The following is a 13,433-nucleotide window of genomic DNA, read 5'->3' as shown; positions in this document are numbered from 1 at the left end:
ATCAGGGTGTGTAATCGATGCATCGAGAAAACGAGTGAATCGTTACACCCCTAATATTTAGACATCATTAAATACATATTTTAATCAAAGTTGATTTTTTTTTAATGTTGATTTGAAGAGTAAGTTTTTGCGTTAGTCAAATCTGGACACAAGAAAGCATTTTGTTGCTCATACTTGCTTGATCAGTCACATGAAAATAATCAGAATCAATACCGAAATTTCAAAATATACAATTGAGTGTACCTGTAGTGCTGAGCATTGTCACATAACATCATTTTGACTGTAATGTTTAACATCAGCTCAATGGTGTATGCAGATTATATGAAATTTCAATGTAAAGCCAAACCAATCCAATAATGTTAACACCAACTCACAATTCAGTATGAACACATGGGAGTCTAGCCTAATGGTACACAACTTGTAAAGTATCATGTTTTAATTAAGTTGTTATATTATTTGAATGTATGTGTACGTTAAAAGTACCATTCTGGTAGCGAGAACGATCCTGAACTAAATGAAGATGAATGTTTTGGCATGTGATGTGTTTATTGAACCAATTGGATAAGAGTAAATGGAGAGTCCGCGAGAGCTTCATTTGATTGGCTACAAGAAGGTAGCGGACCCAACCTCCCCCTCACGCTTGCAAAACTCAGTTAATGAAAGAATCGTGCCAAAATTGTAAGCGCAGAGGAAAGAAAGACGGAGCTGTACATATCGGTTTATTTCGGGAACTTTTTGCCCCACATGCACAACAAGTCATTTAGACATTTGCAACAGTTTGTTTTTTTTACACATACAGATTGATTCTATGCAGTCAATCCATTTTGCAGTTCTTTAAACTGTTGTTTTCGCTTGCAAATCACTGTTCACAGGCTTGCAGTACTTTTATTTTATTGCAGTATTTTAGCGAAAACAACGTGCCAAAAGTGTAAGCGCGGAATAATGGAAGTCAGAAGAATGCAGATCATATTTATTTTGCGTTAGCATGAAGCTGCAGTTTCAAAATACATGAATTACACTTACGAGTAACAGTAAAATGCTGCAAATCATTGTTTCTTACGCTTGAAGCACGATTTACACCTTTACAAAGCTTCTGTTGCGCATGCAAATTTAATTTACGCTTACAGTCTTATGTACACTTCCACAACTCTTACCCTGCATATGCAAATCTTTTAGGCATTATTTTACCTTCATAGTTTTCCCATTCAAAGAGATAGGAGCTACACTTGCATGCCTGAGAGGCGTTTCAAAGATGGCCACTTGTCTTAAAGGGACTTTGGCTGCGTGGAGTTCCGATCACATGCATATGCGGAAAATTCGGATCTGATTTGAGCTTCGAATGTGATAAAATATTTGAACTTTTACGGCTAGAACGCATGCGACCGCCCGACCGGATGTGATGTATTCTAATCAAAACTATCAGCGCAAGGTCTATAATTATCAATATATTTCCATTTTAACGTTATTCTGTAAACACCTTTTTTGTAAAATGGCACTTTATGGCAGAAAGAATTCTTTTATAATTATTAAATCATTATACGCTGATTAGCCCCATAAAACCTACTATGTTTTTAGTTTGGGGGGGTCATTTGTTTTGTGTCGGTATAGCCATTCATTCATTATATTAATTAAAATAATTCATTTTACCATGGTAAATAAGCCGAGGGTAACGGTTGTTTCACAACCAGTTTGAAAGTTCTGTGCGACTGCCACTAGGGGGAGAAATGCGACAGTCGTTTCCAAATGTCATGTGCAGTGGAAAGGCGGCTTAAATCCCGTATGTGGGACCGTACCGCTCAACAGGTTAATAGCTCTGTGAACAGAGAGTCTTTGAATTTTTTTAATTGTAAGGGTGCGACCATGTTGTAACTTAAAACTTGCAAGGCTTTCAGTTTTATCCATCTTTAGCTGTACAAAAGCTGTCCGTTATGCTGCTTGATATTGCAAACTGGTATTTATTATTACATTGTTTTAATGTATTTTATTAATTATAAACACAGTGGGTTGTAGCGCAAATAGCTTTACCGTTTACTGCACTTGATCCACCTTTTTCTTCAACTTGGAAGTAAGCCTATGGGCGAGACTTTCGGTTCATTAGCCGCTATAGGAAAATAACGAGAAGAATAACAAAGTGCAGTAAATGGTAAAACTGTTTGGACTACAAACCAGTGTGTTCATAATTAAGATTAAAATAATATGGTAAGACACACCAATTTTCAATATCAAGCAGCAAAATTAACTGTTTTGTACAGCTAAAAATAGCCGGACGCGGTTGAGACCGGAAGCTAGACCCATAGAATTTACAAATGGCTGCGCCCATTTTTATGGCAAGAAAAAGGTGGATAGTTATGGTATGCACGTGACGTCACCGTCAGCTGCAGTGAGTGTGGCTCCGTCCACTGAGTGGCAAAAACACTGAGTGGCAGCATTAGTTTTCAGCGTGAATGCTGCGACAGAACACACAAAACACATCTAAAACGAGAAAGAGCTTTGCGATTGACCGTACAAAGAGATTTGACAAGAAATCTGAGGTATATTTTTACAGACTGCCGAAAGCTACAGAATGTGGCCAAAGTGCAGATCTAGCCTACATATAAAGAGATACTGCTTGTGGGAAGAAACTGTTATTCATTTTGGGCGGTTTAGTTCAACATATAGAACGTCAGCGTGTGAAACCCGGTTTGTACAAATATGCAGCAAATTACGTCTGTGCTTGTGTGACCACACCTGAAACATAAAACTACACCTGTAGCTGGAGGGGAAACTATCTAGTGTTTTTTGCTGCATGACCAGTCATCTCCACAACACTACACATGTGTATGCAGGCCATTACAAAAGAGATTCTGATGGCACTGGGGCTTTATATTACACTGACATACCTGCTCTTTATTTATATTGAACATTTGTATTTGTGACTTCTCACGAAGCCAAAATGCAAAGCACACATGTATCTCACATCACATCATATCGATCTATCTATCTATCTATCTATCTATCTATCTATCTATCTATCTATCTATATCATTTTATCTATCTATCTATCTATCTATCTATCTATCTATCTATCTATCTATCTATCTATCTAACTAGTAATGTTTATTTTTTTTATGCTGCAAACTTTAATATCATGTTTTACATTATATAAAAGTAATGTTTAACATCAGAAAAAATTATGCCCAGCACAAAACATTGTATTTAAAAATAGCAGAAAAATCTGAGCTATCAAATCTGAGTATTAAAAACATTGTTAGGCATAGATCGAATGTCAAAAATAAGACGGCAAGTATACTGCACTTTTGTCTTTTGATAATGTCAAGATCTTTCAAGAATAAACCTAAAGCTCATAATAGTAGCAGGTGTAGTGCTGACAGGACACGCCCCTATTGAACAACCAATCAGATGTGAGGAGGAGTGTGAGGCGTTTAAGGAGTGACTCTCTAACCCAGGGCTGTCCAAACTCGGTCCTGGAGGGCCGGTGTCCTGCAGAGTTTAGCTCCAACTTGCCTCAACACACCTGACTGGAAGTTTCTACGCCTAGTAAGAGCTTGATTAGCTGGTTTAGGTGTGTTTAATTAGGGTTGGAGCTAAACTCTGCAGGACACCGGACCTCCAGGACCGAGTTTGGACAGCCCTGCTCTATACATTTGTTCTTATTAATGCTGCTAATACTAGTGCTCAACCCAGATGACTATCTTTCACTAGTCATACCTACACTGAAAAAAAATGATACTAAATTTTTTTAAGGTAAGTAGTTGCAAACAATTTATTTTAGCTACATTTAATAAAAAAATATATATGTTGAAAGTTTGTCAACTAAATTTGTTTATTTAAATGTAGCTAAAATATATTGATTGCATCCACTATAACTTACATTTTTTTTAGTACATTCAATGAATCATTTTTTTCAGTGAACAACAACAACAAAACACTTATTGCCACTTATTGAAAACGTATTAGTTACCAAGGCAACATTTCTCATTTTCATTTAGTTAAAGTTAAAATACTAACTTAAACTAAAACTTAATAAAAAAAAATATAAAAAAAACAAAAAACATAAAAATGACACCCCCCACACACAAAATGTAACTTTAAAATTAAAATAAAAACGGCAAATATAAAAATTAAATTAAATTTATGAAAGCTACTGATGTTTGTGCAGTTTTTTCCCGCCATTTCCTGAAGGTAAAGACACACTTTTGTTATTTAAAGGGATTTTTTTATTTCATTAAACTAATTTTACTCAGTTTTACTTTGTTCGAGTTTCTTTCCTCCATGGAATGCAAAATGAGATATTTTTATGGTTATCCAAGCAGCTCTTTTCCATTTATATGATGGTAATATCTTAAAACTTAGGACTGCACTTCAAAAAAAAAAAAAAAAGAAAAAAAAAGATATTAGACTTACTCATGTCTAATCTTTGGAAACCTAATGAAATAAAGTCTTCTAATAGAATAGAAATAAATTGTTTCTAATAGAACAATAAAAAAATCTGACAATGGTATAAGAAAAATAAACTTAACTCTAAGGGAAAACAATGTTATTTTTATGACTAATTTAAATGTTTAAGGTTTTTGGATTAATTTAAGAAAACAAGACTTAATATCTTAACCATTTTTGCTTCTCAAGTAAATGTATCTTGATTCAAGAATGTTTAGACATTTGTACTGGAAAACAAATCTTCAAAGACAAAAATACTGAGCATAATTTATTTATTTATTTAGTTATTTGCAGTGTGGGCTCTAAGCAACCACTTATTGCAACCACCCAGAACACCCTAGCAACCACATAACAGTTTGCATTGATCTGTGTGTCAATGTTCTGCAATGATAATTATGACCAAACCTGCAGTTCATTATCTGGTCTGTAAAGATCATGGTGCAGAACATTCACCTTCTTGGCATGATCTTCTGCTGCTATCAAAACAAAAGCTGACATCATATTTATGTATGAATATAATTACAGTCACAATTACGGGTATATGAATAAGAACCTTGCAGGTGCAACTGTGACAAGATGAATCTCTCGAAACCTGTCAGGAACATGTCAGTTTATCCCCAAATAATTTTTAAAAAATTCCGTTGCATAAAGGAAACGAGCCTGTCTTTTTGTATTATGACATTGTTTTCATGATAATTAAGCACGTTTTCTCCCACGGCTAATGTCTGCTTTTTAACATCCTTTATTAAATCAATTAGAGATAATACAAGCCTTTCTGCGACTCTTCATACACCCTTTACAAATGCAGAGCGAGTTAATCCAGATTCACAGAGCAAACACCCAATGCTTTGTGTTTCAGAAGAATATAAGACAAACATAAACCATGCTCCTCTAAACTCAACACAGTGTCAGTTTACAATCACCTCCCTTCATGTCTACGTCCTCTTTTCCAAATAGCACCAAAATTGCCCTTGTTTCCCCAGTTTGAGACACACGAATCTCTATTTAATCTCTGTCTAATTTATATGTAATTTCTCTTTTGCATGAAACCACTGCCATTTCTTGACTTTCTTGTCATTTGCATACTAAGTCACACTAAATGTGTTTACATTAGATAAAATATCAAAGCAAACATCATGCACAAACAAATGCTGCTCTTTCTTTTATATAAATACCAATGTGTCCAAATATTTTTTAAAGCCCCTGTTTCAGTTTTTCTTTTTTTTTTCATGACTTAATGCTTAATTTCATTGCTGAATATAATTGCTGATTCATTCTATATGATTGAGGATGTGTTTTATGGGTGTGGAAGATCATCGGATAAGAAGGATTACAAACGTAAAACACCCTCCTGATTTTAATTACCCCATATGCAAATGAAGACCAGTTCAAACTTTCTGTACAAAACTTTGTAGATTGCATTATGAAAAATTTTCAATAAAACCCATCACAGATTGTAAATTTAATTTAGCTGACATCTCGGAAGATCTTTCTTATTTTTGTAGACTTTCTGTTTTGTGAAGTGAAGTATAAACACAGGCCATAATTATGATTCCTTCAACTGTCTGGTTCCTCCATCCGTGCTGCATCAATGGGACGAACCCATTCCTATCACCACGGAAAAAACGAAACAAACAAACAAAAAAACATCTTCACCATTTTACAGCAGAATCAGAACATTTACACTGAAACTCACATGTTTTAACATGCACTGATCTGATGACTTACGGATTATGCCATTTATTTTTAGAGGAACTTGCATAGATTCATTCAGTGTTCAGTGCATCAGCCACTCAAACACATGAATCAAATTCATAGAGGTCATTTAAGACATATTCAACAAATACAGTGGATACCAAAAAAATATTACTTTTTTTCATTCAGCTTTATTTTTCATTCAGCTATAATTTCTTGTAGTCTACTGTTTTAATGTGAGCACACAGACTTGTTTATCCACTCTTGGGCGTGGATGAGCAGGTATCTGTGTCACCTGAGGGCGGATCCAAAGTATAAATACAAGCACGAGAACAGCATTTCCACACGGAGAGCAAGACGAGACAAGAGGTAAGACATTCCTCATTTATTAGCTCCGACAGATACCTGTCAAATGCATGATTCATGTGACCGTTTGATGAAAAATTACAGATTGAAAAAGTTACTCTTTAGAAAATGTATTTGCAAGGATTTTATCTTATGAAATATTAAAATAAATATAATTTGAACATGCATGCAGAAGAAATCTTGCTTACGGGTCTTTTTCGTTGCTTAGTGTTTACAGACGTGTTACATATCTGAAAATTTCAACATGAGTGATCGACGTAAGTAATATTTTATATAAATATACTGACATTTTTCTGTTTGTGGCATTTTATTAAAAGTTTAAGAAATTTTTACAGCTATACACTTTCACAACTATTTTACTTAAATGCCATTAGAGAACAACTCTTAATGCTCGTTTTTGTTTTCCAAATGTCTTCTGCAGCACAACAGCAGGTAAGATATTTACAATTCCTCTCGAGTATACCAATTTTATTGCATTGCAAATTTTATTAGCATTTTAATTGTGCATATCTATGCATTCATTCATTAACTGTAAGTTTTAAAGAATAATACACTGATCATTCTGTATATTAACAGGGTTGCAGAGATTCTGGCTCCGAGGTATGAAGACAATAACACACTCTTTACATTTCTACACAAATAGTTAAAGAACTTTTCCATTGTATGCTAATCCTGTTGTCATATTTCCTGTCTCATAGAGCTCAGGAGATGAATGTGGACAGGTAAGAGCAAACTTTAATGGTGGAAAATGATTGCACTTTTTGCATATTAACAGTTCCAGTGATAGACTGCAACTCTGAATTTACTTCTACTTGTAGAAGCACGGAAAGGGCCAAGGCAAAGGCAAAGGGAAAGGTCAGCAAGGTCAGCAAGGACAGCAATGTCAGCAAGGTCAGCAAGGACAGCAATGTCAGCAAGGACAGCAAGGACAGCAAGGACAAGGTCACGGACATGGTCACGGTCATGGAGGTGATCATGGGAAAAAGGGGCATGGATGTGAGCAGCAAAAAGGAAAAAAGTTTTAAGGTCATGACCTGAGACCATGGTGGTCCATGCATGTCCTCATGCTTTACATATCAAAACTGGGTTTCAGCTCCATATTGCATTCAAATAATGAAAATAAACCGATTTATTAAAACCTTAAATGATGTGTGTCTGTCTTGAATGGTTGAGTTTGAGTGTTTTAATGGATATCACTTAGTTCTTGACTTAAAATGATCTCTAGACACATATGGGGAACTCAGCCAATGGTACAAAACCCAAATATCGACATTCATAGTGAAACTGTGCTGTGCAAGAAACCAAATGCCTGAGATGCTGCATTAGCCACCACTGCCAACACATGTTAAAAGGTTGTCAACTGGGATTCCAAACATCAAATTCTAAACGATATTACGATTGAATGTGAAACCAATTTTTAGGAATAACGGATCCGCTGCCACTGCACAAAAACAAATTACATCAGGTTCTGCAAGCTTGGCACCCTAAATATTAAACTGAACTTAAGATGCATGCCATCTTTCTATATTAAATGTGCAAGACCTACAAATAACCCAACTGAAGGTGGAGAACTCCAAAAGTGGGAAATGTGCCAAAGTTGATGCTTACAGGTTTAAAACTGGGAGTGCACTTCATTTAGCATTCCTATTCAACTCAAAATCATGCATGTACCAGCGGTCCCCGCCCTGGTCAAGGGGAGAAAAAAAAGAAAAGCATATTGGGAAACACACTTAACACAATGACCTTAAATTCTGTTGGAATGTGCTAGTGGCACAAAATTTCACCACCCAACTATTAAAAGTCCAATAACTCAAGAGTGCATTGGTACCCACCCACTTTTCCCAGTGGAGTTAGGCCTAGACTACTCATTTAAAGTTGAAAAATCTTAAGTTTATTGCAGAATATGCAAACAAGTATTTGCAATGTGTCAAAGTGTTCCCTGTAGAGTTTTTGGCACAGCTCAGATTGGTGAAATTTACACCATCATGGGTAGTGTAGTTATCCACAAGGAACTCCACTTTGAAACAATTCTTTAAAAAAACAGAGTTTGTAGGAGGTCTAACTTTAGGGTTACGTTAGACCCCCATTACATTTTTCCCCTTCCAGACCCTGAAAGGCTACTGTACAAATATCAATTTCCCAGCATGTTTTCAGGTCAAAACTGGTTGATAATCTACACAAGAAAAAACAAACCAGAAACAAGGGTAGGTTTCTCAAATTTATTGAAAACCAGGTAAAGTCTTCCATCGCTCTCGAACCGTTATGGGACCAAGTGAAGCCTTGCCTTCCCACTGAACACCTAGAAGGGAAAGAGAAGAAAAAAAAAGAAAAAAAAAAAAAAGAGACCCACGTTAAAGGGTTAGTTCACCCAAAAATGAAAATTAGCCCATGTTTTACTCACCCTCAAGGCATCCTAGGTGTATATGACTTTCTTCTTTCAGACAAATCCAATCGGAGTTATATTAAAAATTGTCCTTTCTCTTCCAAGTTTTATAATGGTATGGGCGGGTGTTTTTGTTCAACGGTCCAAAAGAAGACAAAGCGCATCCATCCATATTAAAACATTCCTCACACGCCTCCGGGGGAGTGAACAAAGGCCTCCTGTAGTGAATTGATGCATGGTGTGAACAAAGGCCTCCTGTAGTGAATCGATGCGTTTAAAAAAAAAAAAAAAAAAAAGCATATTTAAAATGATATACAGTTTTTTGTAACTTCCGCTGTAAACGGTCCATAATGTACTTAAAGTGCTCTATTTCGCACACTAATTTTGTACTTAATATACTAAAAATTTTTCTTTCATATTTCTTAAGATAATCTTAAGAACATCTAAGTGTACTCCACTTTTTTAGGACACCATGAATATGAACTAAAATGTGCATTTAACATACTTTCTCTGTATTAAAAAAATATATATTTAGTTACCACTCGTAGTACAACTGAAATCATCTTTCATGCACTTTTAAATATGCTTATCATACATAGAAAATACACTTATTAATTATTTGAAATATAAGAATATATAATGAATATATACTAAATGTATTTATAATGTATTGCCCACATATTTTAATAGATTAAATAATTAATTTTAAATGCATGGTAATTATGTTCCCAGGTGAAAAAAAGTGCAGTAAAATATATTCAGTAAAATATATTCAGTACACTTAGTACACTTCCATAATGTACTTGTAACGTGGAGAGCGTGACAACAGAGTTGGGGATCCAAATGCAAGGCTTTATTTACATTAAAGTAACTGGCTACCTATTAAGTTCTGTATCAGTTACAAAATATTACTACTTACCTATAAGGCCCTTAATGGGTTAGCTCCTGACCTAGTATCACACTAAGTCTTGGCCTGTCACACAGGGGCTACCGCTTGCTCTTGCATAAGTTCTGAAAGGAACTGTCTCAACAGATCTCTAATGGCCACACCCTGTTAAAGTAGGTATCCTAGGATACCTAAGTGGAGTGGTGCCCAAGGTGAACGGGGCACAGACCCAGCTCTCAACGAGAGAGGGGGCTCGCCCAGCATGATCGTTAGAATCAGAGGTAAGTGTACTGCAAGCTAGCCAAAATCTCAGCGCATCAGAGAGGCGGATTTGAAAGGACCTAGTTCATCTGATGCTACTGGTTCCAGGTGCTCTGGGAAAACAGAGAACTCACCATACGCAGAGCAGGAGGATTGGGAAGGCTCAGCCTTAACTTCTTCGCCGTCCTCAGACATATCCTGCTCTTATCGGGCCAAACCCAGCAGAGCACCGGCCCACGGATTAAACGATGTTAAAGAAATAACATCATCCTCCAGCAGCTTACTCTCGTCCACAGCCGACGAGCGCGAGAGGGAAAACCCCTTTTTAAACTCATCAACCGGATCCACCTGCGATTCCCACGAGCCCATCCTCCTCCGTGCCTCATAAGCGGTGGGTCCTGAGCCGTGGGAAGCAGATGGCTGCCCCCCTTTCTGATCAAATGCACATTATTATTCTTTAGCTTGGGTTAAACAAATCAATTTTGCTTGGTTGGAACAGCAGCTACGCAAATTATGTCTCTATTTGTTTCTCTGTTGCTGCTGGGATTGACATCCTGTGGTAACTAGGATTTACACAAGCTTCAGTCTGGATCCAGAACACCTGAGAAGAGATGATGCCAACCCCTCAGAGGACCTCAGATGATGCCAACCCTGAAACAACATACAGAACTACCACATTTTGCTATAAGTTTGATTGCATCATATAATAATTGCTGTTAATAATGTTCATCGTCTGTTTGATTACGTCTTTAATTGATTTTTACTGTACATTTCTGCCATATGTACATCAATTTTACATAGTTACCACTGATAAGCTACTACTAAATATATTGTAGAAACTACATTTTTTGTAAAGCTGCTTTGCAACGATTTGTATCGTGAAAAGCGCTATACAAATAAACTTGAATTTAATTGAATAAGAGCAGGTAATTTGTAACTCTAATGAGAGCAGTACTATGATATGGTTTAAATCCTGACGAGTGTTAATTCTGTCAGCTATTTTCAATTTTAGTCTTAGTCCCGTGTTAAATGTCCTTGTTAGTTTTTATCATATTTAGTCAACCTTATCCTATTTAGTTTTAGTCAAGTTTTAGTTGACTAAGGCCGGGTTTCACAGACAGGGCTTAAGCCTAGTCCCAGACTAAACTGCCCACTTGAGCTGTCTTAAATCAAAGCGACTTGCACAGACATATCTTAAAATAGCCATAGATTTAGCCTGTTCTGGATTAAACAAAGCCGATTGCAAGAGGGAGAATTATAGCTAGTCTATGAATAAATTGAAGCTTAAATTAATCCTTCAAGGAGGCAGGTTTAACTCCTGCTTAGTACTGTTTGTGAGGGAGCATGGTCTATTTGGAACATCTAAATGAAAATCAACATGCACAACAGAGGCCAGCCAGAATACTTGTGGATAGGAGTGATCCATTACATTACTTTGATGACATAGCTTTTCAAGACCACTTTCATATGTACAAAGAAAATGCATTGGAGATAATATCTTTGCTTGAGTCTAGACTTTCCTGTCTGTCTCTGAGAGGAAGGCCTTTACCCAATTCTCTCCAAGTTCTGCTCACATTGAGGTTTTTGGCATCTGGGACCTTTCATCGTGAAACTGGTGATTTGTGTGGTGCCAGTGAAGCAACTGTGTGTAGAATAGTTCATTTATGTAGTAGTATTCATCAATAGTTTGTTTATGAGTTTTTACATAAAGTTTCCTGATGCTGCTGACCAAGCCAACTATAAAGTGCAATTCTATGAATATGGGTACTTCCCAGGTGTGATTGGCTGTATAGATTGATGTCATGTTCCCATCAAGTGTCCATCAACTCCTGGGGCCTCATTTATAAAATGTTGCATATAAACCGTCCTAAATTTGTTCTAAGATAATTTCTCAAAAGTGCGTAAGTGCGATTCAGAGAAATCATCCTGATTTTCATCTACACTTATTCACAATTTTACAATTAAAGTTTGACAGTTTGTCTATGATAGACAATTAATGATAAAAAATAATAGACAATATTAATATATATTTTTAGTTTATTATTGGAACAGATTTGGAAAAATGTAGCATTACATCACTTGCTCCCCAATGGATCCTATGCAATGAATGGGTGGCATCAGAATGAAAGTCCAAAGAGCTGATATAAATATCACAATAATCCACAAGTAATTCACATCAATTACTGTCTTGTGAAGGGAAAAGCTGTGTGTTTATAAGAAACAAATCCATCAAGAAGTTTTTAACTTCAAACTGTTTCTTCTGGCCAAAATATCCATAATATAATAAATAATATTTAAATAATAAATAGTGCTTGATCTGTGCATATTTCTATCCTGATTCAGATGAGAACACTTTTTCACTGGATGTAATATTATGGATTATGGACTCTAAGTTAAACGCACTGATTAATTTGTTTCTTACAAACACAGCTTTTTGCTTCACAAGACATTAATTGGTGGACTGGAGTCATGTGGATTATTTGTGAATTTTGTTTTATTAAAAATACAATGCTCTTAAATTGCTGGTCTTGAGTTTCAAATGGAAAGCAGTTCTTGACTGTCTTGAAGCATTAAAATGATCATGAAACACATAAGAATCAGAGTCAATGGCCCTAATCTCAAAGTAATGATATTAATAGTACAACTGTGCTGTGCAAGAAACAAAATGCTCGAGATGATTCACAAGTGACAAACCAACCGTTTTTAAAAGGTCATTCACTGGGATTCCAATCATCATCTTAATTCCAAACCATATAGGCCTTTATCACAGTTCGCGTGACATCACATCCTGCTCCAGGGAATTTCCGCCTGCATTATTGTCAATGGACAGATGCCAGTTTTGTGAAGAAAATTCAACTAATTTAGTTGGACTTCACAATAAACGTCAATATTTATAAAATAGTTTATTTATATTGATGCCCTACCATGTATATCTCTAGGTGCTGATCCACCATCTGATCTGGACACGGGACTGGATCTGAGTGGCTACGGTGACCTCAGAATAAGAATGAAACAGACTAATATCTGCCAGGGCTCTGAACCGGTTCAAAGAACGAAAATGAAAACCGGAAACCTATGAAATTTTGAAAGGAACAGAAACAGAAACGAAATAAAATTTTAAAGTTCCGAACAGAATCGAAAATTTGAAATGGCCATTAACCGGTTAATAACATTATTTTATCGTTCCATTTAAAGGGGTCATATGATGTTGCTAAAAAGAACATTATTTTGTGTATTTGGTGTAATGAAATGTGTTTATGAGGTTTAAGGTAAAAAAAAAACACATTATTTTCCACATACTGTACATTATTGTTTCTCCTCTATGCCCCGCCTTTCTGAAACGCATCGATTTTTACAAAGCTCATCGGTCTGAAAAGCGAGGTGTGCTCTGATTGGCCAGCTATC

General features: G+C 36.0%; 1 protein-coding gene across 1 annotated transcript; it reads left to right on the top strand.

The window, feature by feature from the left end:
* The first annotated feature begins 6,458 nt into the window (after positions 1-6,458).
* LOC107663162 (cruciferin CRU1-like) lies at positions 6,459-7,643 on the top strand. Its single transcript, XM_016453324.1, has 6 exons — positions 6,459-6,501; positions 6,707-6,755; positions 6,920-6,930; positions 7,075-7,098; positions 7,197-7,220; positions 7,317-7,643. The coding sequence occupies exons 2-6, from the start codon at positions 6,743-6,745 to the stop codon at positions 7,521-7,523; spliced, it is 279 nt and encodes a 92-aa protein (XP_016308810.1). The 5' UTR covers positions 6,459-6,501; positions 6,707-6,742; the 3' UTR covers positions 7,524-7,643.
* Positions 7,644-13,433: the final 5,790 nt, after the last annotated feature.

The sequence above is a fragment of the Sinocyclocheilus anshuiensis genome, unplaced genomic scaffold (assembly GCF_001515605.1).
Source record: "Sinocyclocheilus anshuiensis isolate Anshui unplaced genomic scaffold, SAMN03320099.WGS_v1.1 scaffold767, whole genome shotgun sequence".
Classification (NCBI taxonomy): Eukaryota; Metazoa; Chordata; class Actinopteri; order Cypriniformes; family Cyprinidae; genus Sinocyclocheilus; species Sinocyclocheilus anshuiensis.
The sequence above is the reverse complement of the archived record's forward strand: the minus strand, read 5'-3'. Positions and strand labels throughout refer to the sequence as shown.